Source organism: Pygocentrus nattereri, chromosome 24 (genome assembly GCF_015220715.1).
Source record: "Pygocentrus nattereri isolate fPygNat1 chromosome 24, fPygNat1.pri, whole genome shotgun sequence".
Classification (NCBI taxonomy): domain Eukaryota; kingdom Metazoa; phylum Chordata; class Actinopteri; order Characiformes; family Serrasalmidae; genus Pygocentrus; species Pygocentrus nattereri.
The window spans coordinates 4,677,718-4,703,197 of NC_051234.1; the positions used below are offsets into that span (position 1 = coordinate 4,677,718).

At 41.9% G+C, this 25,480-nt stretch overlaps 2 protein-coding genes across 3 annotated transcripts; one reads left to right on the forward strand and one right to left on the reverse strand.

The window, feature by feature from the left end:
- Window positions 1-2,864: 2,864 nt before the first annotated feature.
- On the reverse strand, window positions 2,865-11,744 carry dnase2 (deoxyribonuclease II, lysosomal). Its single transcript, XM_017708758.2, has 7 exons — window positions 11,553-11,744; window positions 11,129-11,224; window positions 10,696-10,855; window positions 10,138-10,225; window positions 8,369-8,533; window positions 5,165-5,392; window positions 2,865-3,585 (listed from the first exon to the last, which is right to left on the reverse strand). The coding sequence occupies exons 2-7, from the start codon at window positions 11,221-11,223 to the stop codon at window positions 3,218-3,220; spliced, it is 1,104 nt and encodes a 367-aa protein (XP_017564247.1). The 5' UTR covers window position 11,224; window positions 11,553-11,744; the 3' UTR covers window positions 2,865-3,217.
- A 3,320-nt stretch (window positions 11,745-15,064) lies between these two features.
- Window positions 15,065-25,033, forward strand: si:dkey-33i11.1 (B-cell receptor CD22). Of its 2 annotated transcripts, XM_017708701.2 has the most exons (12): window positions 15,065-15,184; window positions 15,297-15,359; window positions 16,343-16,699; window positions 16,817-17,074; window positions 17,612-17,881; window positions 19,314-19,583; window positions 20,866-21,135; window positions 22,999-23,080; window positions 23,167-23,215; window positions 23,509-23,598; window positions 23,894-24,027; window positions 24,233-25,033. In XM_017708701.2, exons 2-12 carry the CDS (start codon window positions 15,311-15,313, stop codon window positions 24,336-24,338), a joined length of 1,935 nt encoding a protein of 644 aa, XP_017564190.1. In that variant the 5' UTR covers window positions 15,065-15,184; window positions 15,297-15,310; the 3' UTR covers window positions 24,339-25,033. The 2 variants fall into 2 exon arrangements, with proteins under 2 accessions (XP_017564190.1, XP_037389860.1); XM_037533963.1 differs by lacking the exon at window positions 23,509-23,598.
- Window positions 25,034-25,480: the final 447 nt, after the last annotated feature.

Sequence of the window (25,480 nt, forward strand, 5' to 3'; positions counted from 1 at the left end):
TGCAGGTTTGCATATGAAATGGTTTTGTACACTTCAGAGTACTGACGTGGATGATCAGAGTTCACTGGTGATGTACTAAAACTTACTTTCCTCCAAAGTTAAAGCACTTTATGAAGAAATCTAAAGAACTTTATTCAAGTGATTCAAGAGACATATTGTAGATTGTAAAAACCTTATGAAGTATCGTGATATTACATTTTGCCATATCGGCCAGCTCTACACCAAACAGGTCTCGATTGATTTATTATGTGGCGAGGTGCAATTGTTTAACCCTTGTGTGGTGTTGTTACCCAGTGGTCTGGTGGACGCACTGCATTATTGTTTTATAAATCAATACAGCCACACTTTATATGGTTAAAACAACAGATGTTTAAAATATCACACGTGGCCAGTGTAAGGTTCTCCTTTAGCAGCTGTAGCCAGTCAGCAGCCTGTCCATGTTGTCTACCCTCACACACACACACACACACACAAACAGCAGGCCATGTAGGAGGAGAAGAGTGAAGGACACAGCACCTCCACACTTTCACTCCCCGCAGGTTCGGCCCAACACCACATGTGTAATATGGGTTATTTTATATGTTCTTCACAGAAAATGAGCAAAGACCAAGAATCTGAGGTTGAAATAATAATACATCTCTTCAATTCTTTTGGTAAACATTAACCACACAAGGGTTAAATCTGATTTTTTGCATATTTACAGCTATATTTGGTAATCCAAATTAAATGTGGCGCTGCGCAGAAGAAAAACAGTCATTGTTCAGCACTTACGGACTTAACCGTATACAAATATACACAGAAACACTTTGTAAAAAATGTCTTGCATGAAACAAAAACGCATTCAGTGTAAAAATGAATGCTTGATGATAGAAACGTAACTAAGCTCAGTTCTGAACACTGAAAGCAAACTAAAACATGCAGTTTTTCCATGAGGTGTGCCGTAGCAAAGGAAAATGACTCATTGCTGCAGACACTTTCATTCCGTCATGAACATGAAACCCACAGAGCCCGAGGGGAAGCTCTGTTATAGTCTCTCCATTCATCTGACATGAGTGTAATGAAAAAAGTGCATCTCCAGTCATATACAGCTGAAATTCCCCACAAATGAAGGACTTGGCTGTTCCTATCCATTGAACAGGGTTAAAGACATTAGGCCTCATTCACCAATAGCTTCTAAGAACGGTTCTAAAATCTACATACACAGTTTTCACGAAGACTGACATTCACCGGTGTTTTCTTGTTTTGGATTTATTCTTATAAGTATATGTAGAAATCCCAAAAAAAATCCCAAATAAGAATCTACACACACTCAAGAGCACAAAGGTGTGAACAGTCCTGTGGTTTAATAACACGTCATGAATCTGACATACGTTTTCTTAGGACCTTCCTCAAGAAGAAAAGACTAAGGAACCTACTGGTAAACGAGGCCCAATGCTTCTTACCAGTGTGCAAATAAGCCACCTAAAGTTTTAGACGAACACATATGGAATTAAACAGCCTTGATTAAAACACAAACTATGCCAAACACAGAAATGTAAACCCAAACCTACATACAGTACAGTAAAAATCTGATCATAAAGCTCCGTGTTTAACAGGTGTACTGCAACATTTGATCAGAATACCATCTGAGACACAACAACAGTACATATTTTACCTTAAAAGTGCATTAAAAATGTCTTAAAATCTTGATCCCATAAAAAACTCATTACTATTATTCTATACAGCATTGTTTCTGTGCTTTCATTGGACTGAACCTGTTCAGCAAGTAGATCTGAGGCAAATTACAATAATCAGTGCATTATACTCCCGAATCCCCACAGTCTCTTCAGTACCTCATTACCAGAACTGCAACAGATCCCATTCATTTTCTATGGCAAGCGTTGTGGTTATGATAAGCAGGTGCGCTTTTCATGATGGGAGATGTTATGCGTCAGAAAAATTCTGATTATTCTACCCAATCGACATTTCAGAAAATATAAGCTCCGTGGTGAATACTACGTAGACCTAATGAGAATTCAAATAAATCGAAGCATTGATTACAAAAACACGGACTTAGCAGGATCCCATTTCGATTGAACGGTGCAGGCAACACCATCATAACACAGGGAAAGAAGATGGGGAATGCATTTGATTCTGTCGCTGCAACGGACCAATGCAAAAGCAACAAAAAGCCAGAAATAAACCCCAAGCAGATACACGAACAGAACCAGTGTTCAGCCAATGCACTGCAAACGCAATGGCTTGTTATACATATACACACGTGTTCTTATGCTACAGCGGAGATTCTAAAGCTTGTTAATCAGTATGTTACACTGAGTAGTACAAACTACTATTGCTTTTATGCAATTTATTATTAAAATATTAAGAGTTATATTTTAGAAATTATACCCGATTCACTATATAGTGCACTATTCTGAACTATATCAGAAACTACACCCTATTCACTATATAGTTCTGAACTATATCAGAAACTATTCTGTCAAAGAGTATGTCTCATTTTCTTTATAGTGCACTATTTTGGGCTGTATCAGAAACCATGCACTATTCACTATATAGTACAGGATTCTGAGCTGTACTATTCCTAAAACAATTCCCAATTAATAGCGTTACAGTTTCTGAAATTATGCACTATATGGACAATGCGGCATAGCTTCTGACATACTAGAATAGAATAGAATGGAACAGAATAGAATAAAATAAAATAGAATGGAACAGAATAGAATAAAATAGAATAGAACAGAATAAAATAGAATAGAATAGAATGGACCAGAATAGAACAGAATAGAACAGAATAGAATAAAATAGAATAGAACAGAATAGAATGGAACAGAATAGAACAGAATAAAATAGAATAGAGCAGAATAGAATAAAATAGAACAGAATGGAACAGAATAGAACAGAATAGAATAGAACAGAACAGAATGGAACAGAATAGAAGAGAATAGAATAAAATAGAATAGAATGGAACAGAATAGAAGAGAATAGAATAGACTTTGTCCACTTCTGGAAACTTGTGGCTTATGAGGTTGCTCAAAATAAAAATAATAAACAGATAAATGTTCTAAAAGCAGAAAAAAAGACAAATCGGTCAAAGCAGTGCACTGTAAAGTGAATACGGTCCAGTTTCTGATGTAGCCCGTTTTGTTTCACGTGACCGTTTGTAACGCAGAAGGGTTGCATTTGCATACTTGCATGGGCTGCGTTTCTGGCCTATGACTTAATACAGCAGAGCTGCCTCGCACTCCTCGACTGACCCACTACACGAATCACATTTAAGCGCCGCGGTCCGGTACGCCTTCCACACCACGCTGTTCTGCTGACACACCGTCCCCCCGCCTCTCTTCTCCTCTGCCTCGTTACGGTTAATGTCCCCCACGCACACCCAGCTGCCAGACACACTCGCTGCCCATTTGGAGTGGTCCTCTGTGGCTTTGAAGGTCAGGTGCTGGCCGGGAGAAAGCAGGTTAATGTTCAGCACTTTATAGGCAGGGGAACAGTCAGAATCCAGGATGCCTGTGGAGCGACGCCAGAACTGCACCAGCAGGTCCGCCTGCAGTGCAGGAGCCACCCAGGAGTGATACAGGTCTGAACAAGATCACAAAACAGCTCAGTTCAACAACTGGCACTGATTACACTGACAAAAAAACAATCACTTTGTCGTTTTGTTTTTACTAAAATGCAGACTACACTTCTCACAACATCAGGTCTTTTTTGTTAGTCCTTTGAATTGCTGTCCAGTGAGCCCTTAAACTCTACACTCATGTAAAACTCATGACTAGTTATAATTATAATTAAGCAACTGCTACAAATGAATTAACAACTACGACGTTAATGGCAGCCCCTCCAGGACTTTGCAATGACTAATTGTACACCTTCATTTGCAAGGGCTCACAATTTTATCCTAGCACTGCATTATTTCTACAAGACTCAAGTAAGTCGAATAAGTGCTTTTACAATGAAATAGAAAAGGTGTAGAGCGTCGTACCTCCTCTTGATGCTTGGCCTTAACAGTGGTCATCAATTGCTTGTCTAATGTCTTGTGCAATCACTGGTTCTTGTTATTAATCCGTTATGTTTTGACACTTTGTTGTAATTAATCCTTTGGATTTTTGGCCAAAATTTCAAAGCTTTTTTCCATTTACACTCAAAAACTGACCATTTTCGAAGGAAATGCTTCGGTGGCAGAAATCTCAGTGCATCCCTATTATGCAGTTACGCGAGTGAAGAACTGAAGTGTGTAGGCCCACAAACAAACTTTCAGGTTTAACGCCAGCTTTACACAGCGAAACTTTCATTCAACTGGCTGCATTTTGGGAGTTGCCTGCAACATAATTTCTGAGCAACTTGACAATTAAACAAAGAAAGACCGAAAAAATAAATAAATAAATAACATTGTGACTTCAATAGATCCCCGGCCGGGTGACCGGGGTCCTCTCTGTGTGGAGTTTGCATGTTCTCCCTGTGTCTGCGTTGGTTTCCTCCGGATTCTCTGGTTTCCTTCCACAGTCCAAAGACATGCAGTCAGGCCAATTGGACATGGTAAATTGCTGTAAGTGACTGTCTGTGTCTGTCTGTCTGCCCTGCGATGTACTGGCGACCTTTCCAGGGTGTATCCTGCCTTTCGTCCAATGACAGCTGGGATAGGCTCTAGCACCCCCCGCGACCCTGACGGAGAAGCGGCTTAGAAGATGTGCGTGTGTATGTGTGACATTAATAGGCAGCCTACTGTAACGTCTGTACGTTAGCCTTTAAAAACGTAATATTTAAGTTGCCATTGTGGTTATAGCCCACTTGATACCTCACTCATCCCATCCCAGGAGCACAAGTTCAGCATCTCACTCATGCCTTGTGTAACAACTTTTATCATTCGCATCCCAAAGCTTTGCGTAAAAAATCAGCGGAAAACTTTTTCCACTTTTTTGAGATGCCTGCAACTTTCATGGCTGAGTTTCAAGTGAGTTGCAGGATGCTTTACAAATTCATATAGGATTCAAGCCACTAAAGCTGCACGAAAGTTTTACTGTGTAAAGCCAGCCAAAGCGGTTAATTCAACTTGACCAATACTAAACTAACTAACAAAAATACTACCTCTACATTTTCTCACCGATTCCTCCTGTTCTTTCACCCAGTGGGTGGCACCAGTGAACTCAAAGCGAACTCTTACCATTCTCAAAAGCAGCTCCTTTAGCAAAGCTGATGAACTCCTTTCCAGCCAGCGAGAGCAGGGAGGCACTCCGATTGGCAGGCGAGGAGGAAGCGAGTGGGGCGCTGGAGTTGCTCCGCCCCACGTGGCCGTGTTTACACAGCTCCACCATGGTGGGCACGGAGGAGGCCACGGACTCCGGGATGTGACAGTCGTAGATGTGCGGCTGGTTTATTTTCAACTGCTCACCTGTGGAGCACATTAGGCCTTTTAGAAAGAGCGTATGTGTTTTGATCATTCACTCCAGACCCGTGTCAGAACAGATTACGTATTAAGCAAATGGTTCTTGACATTGAAGCTGCAGACGGGTCAACTTTATCACAGCTGGTTTGAATATTCAAAACAGAGGGCAGTATTTGTTTGTGGAGGAGTTTTATAGATGGCGTTTACAAATTATTTCACTTTTGTAAGGCAGGTTCTGTTCAAAAGTTCCATGTCCTGCAGTTTTCTTCTGTTTTATTCTTTTATTTACTTTTATTTATTTTCTCCTTGCCCTTTTACCCACTTTTAATGTTTGTTTTTTAAAACATTTACATTTTCCACCCTCTCTTTATATCCCAAATTAAACAGGTTGTTTTTTGTTTGTGTCTTTAGGACTAATATATGTAAATAACCTTTGTTCTGATTGGCTGCCTGCCTCCTAAAATAAGTAGTACAGGCTGAATTGTGGGAGAAACTGTTAAGAATGGACTAAAACCCTCAGGGATGTCGGACACAAATTCAGCCCCTTTCGGATGCATGGATCCCCTAAAACACTGCAATTATCTACTTGCTTCCTGACAGCCATGAACAGCACAACGTTTAATCATCTCCCCACATCTTTCAGTTCAAAAACTTTGCCACAGACTGCAGTAACAACACTTCAATTACAACTGCATCACTTTGTTGTAAATGGACCAACTAAACTGTTACAGTAGCTTAATTTACAAAGATGAAAAAAGAAATTAACTACATAAATATGCAGAAAGCAGTTTTTTTTAAGGACAAAAAAGCAGCAGTCATCAATACCACTGTGCTAGTGTTTACTGGAGTTGGTGCTTATTCTTGAGGTCCATGTATGTATGTATGATCTATTTCCTCCAGTGATCACCACTATTTTTCATGTGATTACAGCAAGCATCACAAAGAAATCAACAGATGTTGTCTTTGGTCAGAAGCTCAAGCCCGATTGGTCTGATTGAGATGAACTCAACCTGCCGCGGCGTAGGTTAGATGCCATGATGACATAGTCAGAGAGATCCCAGTACATTTTGAATCTTAAACAAAGGCCTCTTTTCCGATGGTGGGCCAAACAGCTCTAAGGTCAGAGGGGTAACCGATTGTGGCCTGCACCATTCAATAAGTGTCAAACCGTCAATCTAGCAACAATTACTAAATGTTAAATGGAACCGTTAACCATGAGAAAAGAGCATCAGCTCCCTGCTACCAGCCCTTGCTACAGAACAGATGTGATTCTGGATAACAGAAGCTGACCTTAAGCTTACCTTAGGTAGTGGCCTGCAGATCCAAGTACAGATCTGGTTCTGACTAACTGGTGCTCTGCTGTCACAAGTGTAGAAGATAAAATCTCACATATAAAAGAATGAAGTCGAGTGACTGGTGTTGGAGACACAGAAAGCTGAAATCAAAGCTGTATTGTTGGAGAAAGGCGTACGCTACCGAAGTTGAAGGCGCAGGCACCCACTTAACCTCACAATTAACTGCTGAGTAGAATCAAGCGCCTTTGGATAGGAAAACCAGCAAACTGTGCTGGACTCTGACCCTCCAGGACTGGACTCCCCCCTCCTTTTTTTTTTTTTAGAGGACACTCCACGAGCACAAAGTTGAGTGACTGATGTTGGCGTGACCAGAACTGAATGTGTTTTGTAGCTATATGTCTGTTAGCTTTGCTGAGCCACTTTCGCGTGTAGTTTTCTTCAGTATTTCAGCCCAGCAGACAGAAAAAGAAACTGTAACTAGTCTCACGTGTCCACACGCTCTGAGAACTTGGCTCTATAGTGGAAAAGAGGCTAAGGTTCACACAGTCTATCAAACTTTTCTGATTTAAAAAATAAATAAATAAAAATCAGTTCTCTTTCATAAAAACTGAGCACTGGTGGATTCGCGAACAAAAAAAAGACTATGTTTCTGAACTGCTGCAATCTCCTGTATTTGCTGTCCCAGCCAGAAAGCTACATGGACACATCTGCTGAGATCAGACACAAAACCCCAACAAATGACTGTCACAGCAACAAAAAGAAGTGCAGCTGTGAAGTGTCATCGGCATAATGACACTCACCTGATGAGAAAGCCATAACCTACGGCTCGGTGAGAACGGCACAGTCACTATGGTTACTGTGCCAGATAGATGGATTACTCTTGCCGTAACTATGGCAACTGCACCCTATGCATGATTTGCTCTTAAAGCATAAGTGATCAATGCGGAGGCTTCCATAGTGCGTTGTCTCATGATTCTCTAGACACAAACAGACAGGGCGAATAAAAAGGTGGCATGCATTTTAAGCAGCATCATCAATTTCACGCTCAGCTGATCCACACATATGCATTCAGAGAGCACAGTAGTCTAATGTTTGAGACATATGACAGATGTTTTAAAGTTTGTCTCTCAAGTGTTCAGTTCTTTATAGCAAAAAGTTTGCAGAAAAATCCAATTTATAAAATCCCCCTGGCCTCCAGGGCCTTTTACCCCAAATACAGCTGATCGTCAAGGACACGTTTTGTATTTGAAGTTTGCTTCTTTTTGCACTGGAGCTTCGAAGTTAATGCAGCTAACAAGCTCAAACCATCATACGCTGTGTCAGGTTGTTAGATAATCTCAAATAGACTTGCTTATGCAGTTTCTGACACTGTACGACATACAGTTCACTATACAAATGGATAAGCGTGTCACAAACAGTAGAAACCTTCTTGATCATCTTAAAACATGAATATCTGCCTGTACTTTTGTTCATTTTTATGCCTGAACCCATACAAGAATGTCTATTTGAGATTATTCAGCAACTCAACATGATTCAAGGGAACTGTGTGATGATTTAGGCATGTAGTTTAGTTGTAAGCTTCCATTATTTGCCTTGTAGTTTCAGTGAAAACTTTGGACCCCATTGGAAAAAAACCCAAATTTGGAAAATCGTGTATTTTAGATTTTTTGAAGCTCCAATTTCTTACCGATGGTCTCAAAGCGCTCCAGAGGGTATGTAACGCAGATGAAGTTTTGCCCGTTATAGACGCCACTGCTGGGGTATGAGAAGCTGCCCGCAGTCTTGGGAGGCGGGAAGTGAGGAGTGCTGTGGACCAGCCAGAAGCCCTGCCTGCTGTCGAAGAGGACCACACCTGCACAGAGAGTCAAGGACAAATCCAAGTGGGGAGCACATCAGCGTGTTTCAGTTTAATGGGCTGAAAAATATGCAATCTGAAAATGCAGCAACCAAAAGCTACGTTCACATTACCAGGTTTAAATGGCACAAATCTGATTTTTGGCCCTAATATGAATCAGATCTGATGTTTTCAGGGCTGTGTGGACACACAAATCTGACCTGAGTCACTTTCATATGTGGTCCTTGATTGGATGCATCTCCAATTCGTGGCCATGCGACCTTAATGTGACACTCAGGTCGGAATTCATGTGCTTTGTTCCGCTGCACGTGCGCAGTCATTCAGCGTTGCCATGGCAGCAGCGCCGAACAGACATGGAAAAGCAGCTCATCTCACCCTTTTCCTCCTTTGTCTGGCTCTAATAATGAAGCTGAGAGCTGATCAGAGTTAATGATCTTCTCAGCGAAGCTCGTTCTGCTCGTTAGTTTGTGCTGATGATGCAGTGATTCAGTCACATGATGTTACTGAGTAGGAGGAGCTCATGAGGGTCATTTCAGGCCGGTTCATCACATTAATGATTGATAATGATAATAATGAGTGTGAACCATCGAGGATCTGAGCAACGAGGCTGGTAATGTGAATGTAACCAAAGTTAGACATACTGCAATGGAAGCGTTTACAGGGCCCATATAACCGAAATCTAATTTGCTTGATTTCCATGTGTTTGATGTAATAGGGAAACTCCCCAGTTCACTCCCCAGTTCACTCCCCAGTTCACTCCCCAGTTCACTCCCCAGTCAAACCCATTAAGCCCATATTTGGAAACCATCAGTCTTAAAGGCACAGTAAGAAGAACGTTTATTTCTAAGGAATTAAAAGAGATTGGTAAACGGTCATGTACAAATTCATTAGGACTGTTTTGGGTACATAAAACCACACAAATTTCATTATTAGACCTTGAGGGGAAACAATAACATGCAAGAAAAACACTATGATCCCTTTAAAACCACGTGACCACTTTCTAACCCCTCTGTATTCCTCAAAATTAAGCTGTTTTGGTTCCTCTGCCTTTAAGACAGACATGTGTACATGGCCTTTGTTCTTCCTCAGTTATGTTGCATTTCCCTCAAAATAGCAAACTGGGCTTATACACTGGCACGTCGACCAGCTGCCGCAGGATTAATACACGTCATGTGTAAATGTAGGCATGGCTGTGACATCACAACCATGACGAATTCAAAATGATTTTGCTGCTTAGCGCCTATACATCAGGGGTGTCTGCAAATAGCCGGTGTGACTGCAGGTTTTCATTCCAAACCAGCAGGGGCTCCTGATTCCACTTGTTTAAAGGCTGAGCAAGTAATTAAACAACAGACCACGTGCAGTCCAGCTTGGTTGGAATGAAAACCAGCAGCCACATCAGCCCTTCATGGATAGGACTGGACATCGCTGCTATATATGGACTGTATGGACTGTGCAAACAGTAAGCTTCACAGTGTCCACATAGTTCAATAAAATACAAGAAAGATGCAGGACGTGCTTTTTAAGAAGTAAACAGGAGGTGCTGCTAGTGTGTGTCAGAGGTCTATAGCAAAAACACACTGCTCCGTATCTCCCCTCACCTTTCGTGTGTCCCCCGCTATGTGCGTTTTCCGAATGGTGCTCTTCCGGAGGCTGATCGTTGTACAGGATGTACCCGAGTTCGCCTTCCTACAGAACAGAACAGTCATTTTCCACCAACGCACACCTTGCATTACGCCTTACGCACAGCAAACATCGTCCCGAAATACTTGTGATGAGCTTGCGCCCAAAAACATTCACGTTCTGAAATGAGATCTGCCGCAGCTCCAGAACAAACGCACTTTTTTGAGGAGCTGAAACTGCCAACCACCTTCACCGGTTTTTGCAGCTGCGAGAAAGAGATTGATTCGTCTCTCATGCGTGCAGCTGCAGAAACCAGACAGCCGAATAAGCAAAAATACTCTCAAGCAAGGGCCTAAAACAAAGCCTTCCATCAAAATTTCAGTTCTGCAAAGGGGATATGAGCCATTTGCACATCAGCAAATTCAGAACAGGGGAACAAAGACAAAACTGAAACCCATTACTGCTTGCTGAATTGTCTTTCTAAACGCCACAGTGGGAACTCTTATTGCAAGCTGTGCATGAACATCTATGAGTACCTCGTAAAGCGGCCCAACGGTCCTCCCCAGAGCCCCTGCCATCTCCCCCACCAGCACGCTGCCGTTCACCCATCCTTCACTCTTCTCCTCCAGCAGAAGGTACTTCAGGCCCTCCTCGGTGGGCTCTTCGTGTGGGCGGGGGAGTTTGTAAAGGTAGAACCTAAAGGATGGGGGCACACAAGAGGGTTTCAACACTGAATCACTGCTCTGACTGTGAAAGGGATACGATTTCAAATGAGAACCTTCTTTAACACAATCCCGTCAGTGCCGCGGCTTTATCTGGTCTGCGTGGTCTGGTGTGAATTTGTGCAAAAGGCACTTAATTATGACTCAAAACGCTGCATTCAGGACTGTGGATTACTGTCAGCTGTAATCTGACAGGCTCTTTTGGGGGGGAAAATAGCAGAAACGGACAATATTCATGACAACCAACCAGTCAACAGCGGTTCCTTGGTCATCATAGCAGGACAGTGTGGAGTTGGCGCCCTCTGCTGGCGGAAGCAGGAAGAGCAGGATGGCCAGGAACATGCTGAGGGAAAGCAAGAAATGAGAAAAAAAAATGGACATTTGGACACGGACACTGAACAGAAAGGACTCCGCTGTGGGAAATGAACCAGTTACGAATCACAAATCAGTTCATTACAGGCTAACTTCATTCAAAACTCGTCCTTTAACCCCAACTTTAACAACTTTAAAGCTATTCCAGAGCAAAATAACTCACTGACATGACCTAACTAGACCGGTATCTTTGGCTATAGGGAACTACCTTTACTTTCTAACGCTGATTTTAAGTTTATAACTAGGCTATAGAGCAGAAATCAGACCATGCTAGTCAGCAGCGCTCCTGTTGAACCCACCTTGCCGAGTTGAGCTGAGCCGAGTTGAGCTGAGCCGAGCTGCCTTAGACCGAGAGTCCGCAGCGGCTGCAGTGCCAGCAGGTTTATTCAGACACTTCACTGATGACTCGGACTTCTTTCAAAACTCTGCTGCCTCTCACTGCCTCTCACTGCCTCTCACTGCCCCAAACCTCAGGCCGTTTCATTTCCACATAAATAAGGCGTTTCTGACCAGCTGCTCGGCTCCGGAGAGCAAGAGCGCCCTCTCTGGTCACTCTGCGGGCCTTAAAGGGCCCGTGTCCTACATTCAACTCGTGTTTCATATTTTCAGTATTTTTAAGATTTATTACTTATTATTTATTGGTATGATTTATTGTTTATGACGTTTATTTACATTTTGTGATCATATATACAATTTCTGTCATAAGTAACATGATGTAATGTTTATATCCTATAATATATAAAGAAAATAGTGAAACATAAATATTGCAAAAGATATTGTGTATTATATTTCATATATTCTAAGATTTATTTTTCACATTTCATATAATATATATTTCGATTTTATAATGTATTATATATAATACATACAACATTTATAATATATAACATTATTATACATAATATTTATACTTTATTGTATTTTATTTTATAACATTAATATTTATAATATATAGCACATATTTTTATGTACTTTAAAATATATTTTATTATATAAATTATGTATATATGTTTTTATTTTATTATATTTTATTTTATATAGTATATTTTCTAAAACATTTGTGGTGGTCAAAAAACCGCACAGACCAGCATGAAGAATTCCATGCCGCCATAAACTGGTCTATGCTGGACTTGTGCTGGTCTGGTGCTGGTTAGCATACCAGCTGACCAGCATCTGAAATACAACTGGTTTTGCTGGTGACCAGCTATGTTGCTCTGTGCTGGAGTGCTGCTGGTATGCTGGTCAACCAACATGACCAAGCTAAATCAGCTCCAGACCGTGCTGGTCTAATCTGTATTTACTTCAGGGAACATCATGGAAAAAGCATCATAAAAACTCCAGTAACGCTGCTAGAACGTATGAAATTCCTTCATACATGAATGCTTGTTGTCTACCAGGCAGATGTTAGGCATGCGGGCCAAAAGCTGTACAGCTGTTTACGGTTTTACCTCATGTCTTTATCTGTGGGCCAAATTTTGTGTGACTGTTGTGGAACAACAATGTAGTTGGGCCATATTTGTTAGTTCTACTCAGTGTACAGTGTTTGGGCAAGATCTGGACCAAGGACCCAGGTTTATACTGGGCCAGAACAAACCCAAAGATGTGGCCCAGACAAATTTTGCTGATTGGGAAATGATTAATGCTGTAATTAATGCTATTTCTGAGCAGGTTCTGCTGCTGTGGTCTACACTTGTGTTCACCCGGTCCCTCTGCCCCTCCAAGAGGTCATCTAACAAACTTCATGTGCACTAATAAAGTAATGGGACAGCCTTTAAGATGGTGTCAGGGATTCCACGAGGAGAAAGTTGATATTAAATTGTGTACTGGTGCAGATGGACTCACTGGGACAAGTGGCAGGGAAAGGTCCTGTAGGGATTTGTTGATAAAATATATCTATGACTTATCGTTAATAAAAGGTTTGCGGCAATTATTAATTTGGAAACTATTAAACGAGAGTACAGAGTCATTGTAACTAAGGCCCAGGCAGCCTTAGGTAGGCCCTAATGCTTCTAGGCGAGAGGTGTCTGTACCAGGCACTGCTTAGAAGGCCTTAAGAGATAAGCAGACACCTGCATGTAAGAAATTCAGCCTTTTTATTAAAAGCAAGCTAGCTTTTGGTGAGGAGATAGATAAGCAGCGAGCAGGAACGGGTCATAACTCTTAAATAATTAAAAAAGCCATTATGGAGAAGTTGTAAAAATGGTCCTTGTCAGGCAAAGCATAGAGGTGTAAAAAGTCCATTTAACATCGCAAATATAATGATAGCCAATGGAAGCCCTAGAGCGGTCAGAGAGGAGGAGTGAAGACAGCGCCCTGGGGAGGGGCAAAAACATTATAAATGATGTAATGTGTTGAATCTTTGCATTTTTGGCTATCCGGAAGTTTTTTCATCACCTTCATGTGGGCAGTACGGTGGCGCGGTGGGTCGGGCTGTCGCCTCACAGCGAGGGGGGCCTGGGTTCGATTCCCTGGCCGGGTGACCGTGTGGAGTTTGCATATTCTCCCCGTGTCTGCGTGAGTTTCCTCCGGGTTCCTCCCACAGTCTAAAGACATGCAGTCAGGCCAATTGGACATGCTACATTGCCCCTGGGTGTGAGTGATTGTGTCTGTCTGTCTGCGATGGACTGGCAATCTGTCCAGGGTGTATCCTGCTGGGATAGGCTCCAGCACCACCCTGTGACCCTGAGGGAGAAGTGGCTTAGAAAGTGGATGGATGGATCTTCTTCATTCTTGCAAGAAAATCTTTTAAACTTTCTGGCAGTATTGCTTTTTATACTTTGCAAGAAGGTTTTTGATAACTTTTTTATATTAGAAAACAGATTAAATTAAAATTAGAATTTCACTTAAAAAGTTAATTCGTTGTAACACAATACTACGTCGGAAGACCCAAGGTGGAGGCTGGACTGTTCTGGATCCCGACAGTCCCTCCTTCTGTCCGGCAGATGGCTCATGTGCTGGTCAGCGATGTGGAGAAAGATGGGGGATGAAGAGGAACATGCTGAGAGAATGAACGCCATTGAACAATGCATTTTATTATGGCCTTATCTGTTGTGGGGACTTGGTGGCCTATTCACCCGTCCATGCTTCGCCCACAGTGGTGTTGTTTCACAGCTAGTGGTGCAAAATTCTACAGAAAACGGAAAAGATTTACAGAAAAATATTCCGAATGTTTTTTTAATTTTGTATCAGTTTTGCACAATTTGATGCACAATCATTGTTTACACGGTGAATTTTACATCAAATGTGGCCTGTGCAAAAGTCATGGCACATTTAAACTATATTGTATTTCGTGTTAATCTCAAACAAATGGAAATTGTTTACATGAATTGGCCAAAATAAAAATTTCACTCAATTTTCTTCATATGACTTCGTAGCGGCTAACACAATGAATAAATGACACAACATAGAAAGTTTGGAAACAACTTTGGAAATCTCAAGACTAATCTCACAACTAATCTGGTAATAAACCACTGAAGCAGGACAGATATATCCACTATAAAGGAAAATGGATAGAGAGACAGAGTGAATGTGAATGATCATTTTCCAAAGCGCTTGAAACACACTGGACCGTTCCCACTGGGCTGAGTGCGCTGGGTCAGTTGTAGTTTGCAGTTGTAAACAGTGTGGCTGTAGGTGTCAGTGGCGTGGCACTGCTGCCCTATGCACCCTAGAGAGGTGAGATAGGGTTTCACTGAAGGCAGAGCAGGTTCTGGAGCCGATTCATAACCTGAAGGGACACAGTGAGAGACAGGCTGAGCGATGGCCGGCCTTTCGCCTCTCCCTTACTCGCACTTCCTCTTTGCTTCCACCCTCCTAGGTCTCCAACATCCATCACGTCTAGTCATCATTGCCTGATGTCTTCAGTACCATCTACCGTGCATCACTGTGGATGGATTTGGATGCATGCTGGATTGATTGAGGACAAATCCAGGTACCATTCATGGAACGTCTGGACTTAACTGATGGATTCAACTAAAACAATCCAAAATCTGACCTTCCAGTATCTTTCAGTCACTTCTTCTTTTATTTTTACATGACATAAGGGTGAAGATTGAAAATGTGGGCAGCTGCAACTGTGTTGACTGTAATCACCATCGTTCTACCAGGTAGGTGTGATGTATGACACTCTACATGCTGTGGGTTTTGCTGTAGCTTACACTGAGTCGGTTACCTTGCGTTGCTATTAAGTGTAAAGTTACCTGGGTGTCCTTGCGATTGCAATCGGCAGGTTATTTATGTAGCATCGATCTGAGTTGTTTTTGCTTTAGCCTCTAGCTTCAGCAACATTGAGAGACAGGTGTGTAGAAATGGGGGGCTGGCATTTATCAGAAGGTTCCAATCGAACCATATTGTATTTGATGTTGTTAGAATGGATCAGAACGGATTATAATGGTGTTGATTAGGGATGCACAATCAGAATCTGCAGATTTTTGCTCAAAACATTAATCAGTTTGGCCGTAAAGAAATTGGATGTTGGCCAAAAAAAAAATTAGGGATCGGTGCATCCTAATAATTATAAATATATATTCTATTTTTTGGCCAAACCTAAATTCATGGGCTATTTAAACGTTAAACTTTAAATTCCAGAAAAGTATTCATTTTATTCTCTATACCATCTTTATTGTAAATAGTTCCTTTTTTTGGCCCAAACGTTTTCCCTCCAATTAAGATGCAACCAAATCCCACACACAAGTCAGGTCAAGACCTGTTACCATGCCACCAAGCTGGGTGGGTAAAGGCTAGCATGTGCTTCCTTTGCACAATCTAGCCTGAACACGCTTGGAAGAGAATACTAATCGCCAGTTCCATTATGTCAGCTGACGGATGCCCACGTAGACTAGGTAACTCTCAATCATGACCATGGATGGCTATGGCATCGCCAGAGATCTAACTTGATTTCCCAAAGATGGCTTAGATGGTGGTGCGAGTTGGGAGGCAGTGATTCCATGTGATTCCGGTAGTGAAATTTGAGCACCAAATAATTTCCTAAAGAATCATAATCAAAATGAATCCTAACAAGGTCAGAACCTCTACTGAGAGGCCAATCTCGCTTTGTCGCTAACCACTAGCTGATCTTTTGACTCTTCAGGCTCATGCGCTACCAAGTGGGTGGTTAGTTTCTCCAGGAAAGACATATGCGTCTGGGCTGGAACTACGGTAACACTGCCCTGTCGCTATGACTACCCGGCACCCTACAACGCCAAACAGGTGATGTGGTTCCACCTCACGGTGGAGGGTAAACGTGACTTGGCCTACCATACAGATGCTAACCTGGTGAGCCCCTCCTACAGAGACAGGATCAGATACATGGGGGGCCACAAGAGATGCAGTCTGCAGATCACCAATGTCAAACTAAGTGATGATGGCCAGTACCACTTCAGGTTTGAGACGGACCACCAGCAAGGCAGGTGGACCTCACCGGATGCCATTACCCTTTCAGTAACAGGTAAAGTGGACTTTCAAAGTGGCAAGTTTCCACTTTTATCCTGACAAAATATAATTTAAAATAGTAGCTCCCAACCTTCGTCCTGGTGTACACACATACTGTGTTTTCGATTGGCAGAGCTTCGTGTACAAGTGCATCCAGCGAGAATTGGCAACATGTTTGCATCAGGAGAGACAGTATTTTTTAGCTGTGTAGCTCGAGGCTGTGCAGCCGCTGGCAAGAACTTCGCCCTCTATCGGAATGGGGTCAACTTAGGATACGCAGACAAGGTGTCAACCATCTACAACTTCAACAACCAGCATGCTGGTACCTACTACTGCAGGCCAATACCACCTCAGAATGTCCAGTCTCCTGGCATCTCTCTGGCTGTGGGATGTGAGTAGGACATCTGCTAACTTAGAAGAACACTTTTCCCAAAAGTGTAATCTTATTGGCATAGTATTAACTACCCAGCAAATACACCTATGTGGGTCCAGTGAGGGCCCACTGTGGGCTGCCCATGGTGGGGCCTTAGTCAGTCGTAAAACCGAGGCCACGTGCGAGCCCTTAAGTTAGGGCAACATGGTGGAAGCCCACCCTAAGCCCTGATAAGAGTGCTTAGTGTGGGCCATCAGCATGGGACCCTAACATGGAACTCTTAGCACTATGATCAGGGCTTAGGGTGGGCTTCCACCATGGGCACATGGCTTCAGAATGTATTGGGTCCCCACCCCATTGTGTGAGCCCCCAGCAAAGGGCCCTAACATGGAGCCCCGCAAATGCCCCAGTTTGTACTGTATTCATAGATTATTATCAATATTAGCATTTTTGAGTCAAGAATTCCTATGTAAATTCATATGTATAGTGTTCTTATCATTTCAAATGTATTAGAGCATGTTCCTAAACTTACTGCCACCCAATCTGTGTCTCCAGATGCTCCTCGTCACACCACAGTGCAGGTCAGTCCCCGGGGAGCCATAGCGGAGGGCGACTCTGCGATCCTAACCTGCAGTAGTGAGGGAGCCCCAGCCGTGGAGAGCTTTGCCTGGTTTAAGGAGGGTGAGAGTGGCAGTGTGCCTGACAGCTTCAAGCCAGAGCTCAGGCTCTGGAGCCTGGACTACAGAGACTATGGAGAGTACTTCTGTGTGGCCCGCAATTCCCTTGGCACTGACCGCTCCCGACCAGTCCTGGTCAACGTGACCTGTAAGGGCATTTCTGCTGCATTGGTAACACAGAGCTTCATAAAACTTCAGCCCTGCTAGAAAAATCAACATATCTACTAGTAATGCCTTGTCAACATTAAAACCAGCATATGCTGTGTTTTGGATGCTGGCATGCTGGTCAGCCAGCATGACCATGCTGGGTGACCAACTAAACCAGTGTCAGACCAGAACAAACCAGCTTAGACCAGCATGGAATTCAGCTGAATGTAACACTGCTTTCATTATAGCAGACTGTTAAGAAACAAAGCTAAGAATTAGAAACAAAGCTAAGAATTAGCTGGTTAGCTAGTTGCTAATGCTATAATGCTAACCCTTAAGTTCGTTATATTTCTAGACATGTTAGTGGTTTTGAGAAAAGTATTTCCTCACTAACTCAATCTGGTGACAAAACTCCTGTCTTTCCGAAGTATTTCTGGTGGCATATGTCATAGACGCTTGAACTTTTCACACCCAAATTAATGACATTCTTCTGTCTGGCTAGTTTGAGCTTGCTGAGTTGGTGTCTGTCATGATGTCTGCTTATCTGTTTTTGTGTAACATCTTTATTTTTGGCAGAACATCGTGTCGCACTGGCATAGATCTATGCTAACGTCACTAGGCCAAGGTTCAATTGTACAAATTTAGAACTTATCAGGCAAGCATGCATAGAGTGACATGGCTTGTTAAAGCTTTCTGTTCTTTCTGACCCTCCCTGCTGAACATTCAAGCAGATATATTTTATATATGTTATGCTGATTTCGTCTTTTCTTCTGCTCACCAAACATGGTCACGCTGACTGACCAGCATCACCAAAACACGACATGTGCTGGTTTAGGTGGTGATCAGCCAAATTACTTCCATGGCTGGTGTCCAGCAAACCAGCATTCAAATCACAATATATCATTGCTGAACATGTAGCTCCATTTTTATTGATTTTTATTTTTTACATTTGATTTTTGTGATGGACTGGCGACCTGTGATTTTATTGCAGTGTTTTGATAGTCAGGTGCTATTTATCAGTGTAAATGGCATGTTCAGTGCCCAGTGCAATATTAAAGTCCTTGCTAGTACTTGCATATTTCTAGCTGGCCCCTTTCTAATTATAAGCCTGTTTGGAATTAGTAGTAGCTTAATATTTCCAAAAAATCAGTTTTGAATTTTGAATTTGGTACCACCAGTAATAAGTGCGTAAGTATGTCTACTAGGCATTTCTGAGCTAATTTGGAGATTAGCCATGGCACTTTTTTGTCAATTTATTATTAAAGCTCTAAGGCAATGTAATAACCTTAAATGTAATGAAATTAATTTAGTATTAAATGTCTCACGAACTGTGTTCTGCAAAGGGGCTGCAAAGCAAAACATCTGTTCTCACAGTAAGAACTCACATTTGTATTGTGTGTACTGCTCCATGTTGTCTGAATGTCCCCATCAAGACCCTCCCAAGAACACAAAGGTCCTCATCAGCCCCAAAGGCGACATCATGGAGGGATACTCAGTCAACCTTACATGCGTCAGCAACGCCAACCCCCCAGTGGAGAAATATGCCTGGTACAAGGTTGGTGGGGGTCAGCCCTGGTCCAGAGGTTCATCCCAGAACCTCACATTCTCCAGTGTGCGCTCACACCATGGCGGACAGTTCTACTGCACAGCGTGGAACTTCTTTGGCATGGGGACGTCCTCCTCAATCACTCTGTCTGTGCTGTGTAAGTCCTCACGTGGTAAAAAATGCTGGGACTGTTAGTTTTACAGCGCTGTTGATCATGTCTTGGTGTGTTTTGGACTTGGGCTAGTTGAAAATCAAGTTCACGCAATTTTCCTTAAATTAATGCGTTTCTTCAGTTTTAAAATGGAGCTACAAGGCTAAGGAAACTGAGAAGCGACGGAAGCTGCTGGCTGACAGATTAGCATCTTACAAACTGCAGGCATAAATCATCTCATGCCTCAAGACAAAGTAAAGGCTAAATTCAAGTTTCAAGATGGCTACATCTCCTGATTTTAGCTATGCTACTGTCGTGAATGTTTCTATGCTAACGGAGAAAGTCCTGGAGAGCAGGCAGATGATCGATGCCTTTATTCAAAGAGTGCACTGTCCATCTGCAGCAACCCAGTCTCACAACAGTTCTACATCCAGGTTTTATATTAAGTATTTGCCCTAAAACTATTGGTACTTGTGCTAAATATTAAGTCAGGACACACCTAGTCGAAGTAAACATCTGCTAGCCATGTGATCAGCCAGTGTGTATTGATCAGAGAGGAGATACAGTGACGTGGTTCAGCACATTTTAGACAGCACAAGATCAGTACTGTCTCTGCAGTCAGGAGACTCGCTGTAGAGTCGTATAGCAGTGGGTAAGAAAGATCTAGATAAAGGTAAAGCTAAGTAAAATAAATAAAATAAACCACACTATGTACATTTCTATAGATCACTGTTATACAGCATCAGAATCCAGCAAGTACAGAATGATTTAGGCCTTCAGTTCCAATGATGCTAATCTTTTGGTTGTTAGCTTCCATTTCTTAGCTACATTAGCCTCATAGCTCCAATGCACAACTACACAAGGAAACTTTGGACATGAAACATGTCTTATCTGATCTACTACAACTGGAATAATTAGATTTCTGCCCAAACTATTGCTTTAAGCTTGACAAAGCTTATAGTCTTAGACTTAAAATGTTAGCCGGTTAATATATATGTATGTTATATATATTTGATATTGCTCAGGACTTTTGTAAATATAAGCACTGAGTAAACTCTTTTGGTAGATATGATACAGACTGAAGTAGGAACGTCAGGCTCATTAATCTGCTCAGGTTTCTCACTGTGAAATGAAGCTTCCCCTCCTGTCTGCCTTCGTTAGCCCTTGAAAAGCTAATCAATCAGTCTCCATTCCCACTTACCCTCACCTTTCCCCCTCTCTCCCTCCTACCTCGCTTTCTCTCTACCTCTTTCTCTGCCTGCCATCCATTTCTCTGTCTGTCTTTCAGATGCCCCAAAGAACACCTCGGTTTTGGCTCGGCCCTCCAGTGTGATCGAGGCAGGCGCTTCACTGACCCTGACCTGCAGCAGCCAGGCTAACCCAGCCGTGGAGAACTACACCTGGCACCGGATCAATGCGGCTGACGCCTGGGAAACCCGATCGGGCCCCAGCTACACCATCGCTGAGGTCAGCGCTGGGGCCAGCGGCCAGTACTACTGCCAGGCCCGCAACCGCATCGGCGCCCAAAGCTCTCCTGTCCTCACTGTTCGGGTTAGAGGTCAGTGGGCTCCACAGCGGCGGTTCTCCTCTTGAATCCACTTGGAGATGTGCCTTGGAATTTTGGGAGAAAGTGAATCTACCTCTTTGATGTGTGAAGGAAAGGACTGGAAATAGAATTTTAAAAACGTTTTTAACGTTTTTTTTTGTTATTTTTAAAATGATTTGATTATGATTCTTTAGGAAACTATCCAGTGCACCATGGAAGTTCAAATTTTGATCCATTAAGGTTAAATTGCGTACTTATTAAAAAAAAATACATGCAAAAATATGTTCAAAAGTTATGTAAAATATTCCTATTTGCCAGCTTCTTATTAAAATTTTCCCCTTCCACCTTAAATAGTACAGCACTTACAATTTGACACCTCAGGCACATTATGGCTCATATGTTTTGGGTCACTGGTCAGCTCTCAGAATCAGCTCAGATAAAGAAATATCGGCTGATTGCTGATCACGTATTTGATACGGATACATGGCACATCGATCCTTTTATCTCTAATTATAGATCCATTTGAATGTTACGAAACCAGTGCTGTTGAAATGCTCCCCTTCGATCAATGCAGCATGATACATTATAACACTTTCATGGTGCATTTTCAAGTATGACAAGCACTAAAACACATTTGAACTCTTGTCAGATGAGCTCTAACAGGCAAAGTCTACAAAAAGAAAGCCTTCTATAGACTCCCACGCTTAAAGAAATCGATTTCACATTTGCTGAAGATTTGTAGTGTATATTTAGTCAAGCAGTGTTAAAATGCACAGAAGATCCGTTCAGTGTGTCTATAGTAAGAGGCTTCACTTGGGGACAATTGAGACATTTCATGTGATTGCGTTTCCTTTTCCACAGTCAGCTGTTTAGACTGGGTATAATTCTGCAGGTCCACTTCTCTTTGACCTCAGCTTTCACAAGCTTTTACAGCCACATCACATGTTTCATATACACACTTCCTTGCTTGCAGTCATCATTCTGCTTTCTCTTTAATGTTCTTTTCTAATTTTATCATTCTACCACATCCTCTTCTCTCAAACATTCATTTTGTTGAACCTCTTATTTTGCTTCTCTAGCTACCAGTACTTTAGACTTCTGCTTGAACAAGTAGAAAAAGTTGGATTTGGCAAAATACTTTGCGGAATGAGAGGCTTTAAAGGAGTCAGTGATATGAATTAGCTCAGATTTATATGAACAGAATATCAGCGCGTTTATGGCAACAATTACTTTTTTGCCTCAGTCCAATGATAAACTTCAATGTGTAAACTGATTCTGTGGAACATTTAAGTTCTTGTTCATAAACAAAAAGATGCAAATAATATTTAATTGAATAAAATAAGAAAATAGAATTGTTGCCATATGGCAACAGCATGCAGCAGTTCTGTTGTGACATGCTGCCCCCCCCCTTTTTATTTCAGTTTTTTTTCAGTATTTTGACAATATTTTTAACTATGCCATTCTCAATAAGAAAAAAATAGCATTGTGATATTATTTTATTGCCACATATTACAATTGAGATACATCTTACCATAAATTAAACAAATATAAAATTATATTAAACATACTGGTGAATCAATAATGTAACACAGTTAAAGGTTGGACTGCATTACTTGTCCAAAATAATTGACTTTTGCTGGATTACATGGACATAGAAACAAAACAAGGAGGCTCATCTGGAACTCTGATGGGTCAGGATGCTCACAGGACACAGTAAAAACACTGACCGGTTAGAAATCTCATTTGCATATTACAGCCTTCTAGGAAATCAATGTTACAAAGATGAGTATTGCGATAATTAACAAACAATATGTTGTGCAGCCCTCTCTACCAATGAAAAACTGAGTACCGAGATGTCCTGTGTTTGACTGACAGGTCGGCTGAAGGTGATCGCGCTGGCGTCTGCGGTGGGCGTGTCCCTAGGGCTCATCACATTGACCGTGGCTGTTATGATCAGGTGACCATTAAACCCATCCTGGTGTAGATTCATGACAGCCTTGTCCATCCTGAAGCTGAACCTAACGTGCAGTATGTCTCCTGCAGTAAGAACATGCACCGAGTGGACACCGAAGCACTAGAGGAGGACAAGCAGGTCTTTTCACCATCTTACTTCACATTCCTATTGTCTGATGTTAAAATATACAGTGGAAAACCTAACATTCCCGGGTCCATACAATCCGCATGATGGAAACTCACATACGGCCACTCATTCAGCTTACAGTGGCTTAGCCCACCTGTTGCTGTTGAAGAGACGCGGAGTGTTGTTGCTGCAGACGGCTTAGCATGTAACATTACAGCTGGAATTCAGGGGAAAACACAAAATGCAAGAAAACGCTGTTTTAAGTTCAGTTAATAAAATTATTTTGTCTCTTAACATTAACGCAGCTGGGATCCCCCATGGACGTGGACGCTCTGGTCTATGAATCCCCCCAACAAACACTTCAGCTCCGCAAGACAAAGATGGCAGACATTCCAGTGCGTTACGCTAAACCTTTCCATTCAGATAAGCGTGATAAAGAAGTTACCACATTTAATCTCCTATTGATAACATATATTTCAAAAGGAAGGAAAGATAGATAGTGCAGTTCATTCATCTGATGACTATGAAGCTATCAGTAAAGGAAAGCTCCAGAGAAAAAGTTAGCGTAATGCTAACTGGCCTCCCACTAGATTCACTGTTTGCCTCTTACCATTTTTGGGGAAAGTAAGATCATGTATTATTTGGGCCAAATGGTGCAGTTCTCATCATTTGTTTCTCATTTTGTGGTAGGAGGAACCAGAAGACGTGTACGAGAGCGCTCACCCTGCTATCGTTCCCCTTAAGGAAGCCACAGAGAACACGGAGGGAGATGGGAAGGCTGGGAAAGCGAAGTATGTCACTGTGCATTATTCCCGAATGCCCAGGTTAGAGGCTTATCCTTTGCGTTCGTATATAATTCTGCGGCTAATGAAAAGAACACCTCACCACAAAATGCTAATGTGGCTAACAGCAAATAAAAACTACTAAAGAGTTGCTTTTAAAGTAACTGGTTTCCCATCGTTTTCATTCATTGGTTGCCTTGTTAGCATTTTTTGTAGCATTCACGTGTCATTTTTTGTTCTTCCACAGCTTGGGCCAGGCGCAAATCACTAAAGTACCACTGGATGGCACAAAAGATCCTAAAGAGGGGCCCAGTGTTCTTTACTCTGTATTGGCCAAACAGCCACAGCAGTGATTGTGGAATTCAGGTTTTTTTCACAGTACCTGATACGCCAAATGTCAGTGTTCTTCAACCTCACTTCTCATCCATGTAATGATCAAACTCTCCTTACGATTGGAATCAGATATACTTCCATACAAAACATCGTGACAGTGTGCTAACGTGGCTAACAAGGAATGCTGCGGCTAGTTAGCGTGAGGCTATGTCAGATGCTAGCACTGTTTTGTTCAACTAGCCTTTTGAGCATTATGTAAGAGCAGCACGTGGTGCAGTTTTGTGAACTATTTCTTAATCCACACTACTCATGATGCCTAGAATAATCACATTTACTGGACATCAGAAGGGTTCTCAGTCTAAAATGGAACAATTTAGCATCCCATATTGGTCACTGCCCAAGAAGTTTCAACTTTGAGGAAAACAGTTTAGCGTCAGACTAAGTGATGGTCTAGCAGATGGTCTGGCATAATGGACCTTTCCAAAATGGTCATGAGTCATGAGTCCAACATAACACCTTATAATTTCTCTGAATATTAATGCAAAGTCACAAACAGTAAGTAGAATACTGACATGATGCTGTTTTTGTTATGCAACCAAAAGATCACCAATCTTGTAATGCCTGATGTATTAATAAGTAACAAACTGTGTCAGTCCTTTATGAATAATTGAATAATTTGTTTGATTAATCTTCCCTCTTTCAATAAAACCATGTTACGCAGAAAATCCTCATTGTTTTGATGTGCCGCTGTTTCAGTGCTGTGTTGTGTAACATGATATTACATTGTTTTCATCACATAGGAAAGATGTTTGACCCAAATGATCACATCCCTTCATGCATATTACACAATGTCCCGTGTAAATCTCTGACCTCACAAATGATTCAGTTGCATTTGGAAACCACAAAAGCTCAAACTTCATGATTCGATTGGGTTACAGCAGAGAGTTATTTTGAAAACTACCCTAAATACATAAATCCAAATGTTCAAAAGTACTTGATGGCACTTCTAAAGAGTGAAGCTAGCTACTCTAAGGTTGCTCATATAGGCATCATTGGTGCACATCCAACTTGTATAATCTCCATAGAAAAGCAATGCCAATAGAATGAGATGCTCTGGAGCAGCCTGAGGTCACTGTGCCTGAAGCCAAGCGCCAGGTATATA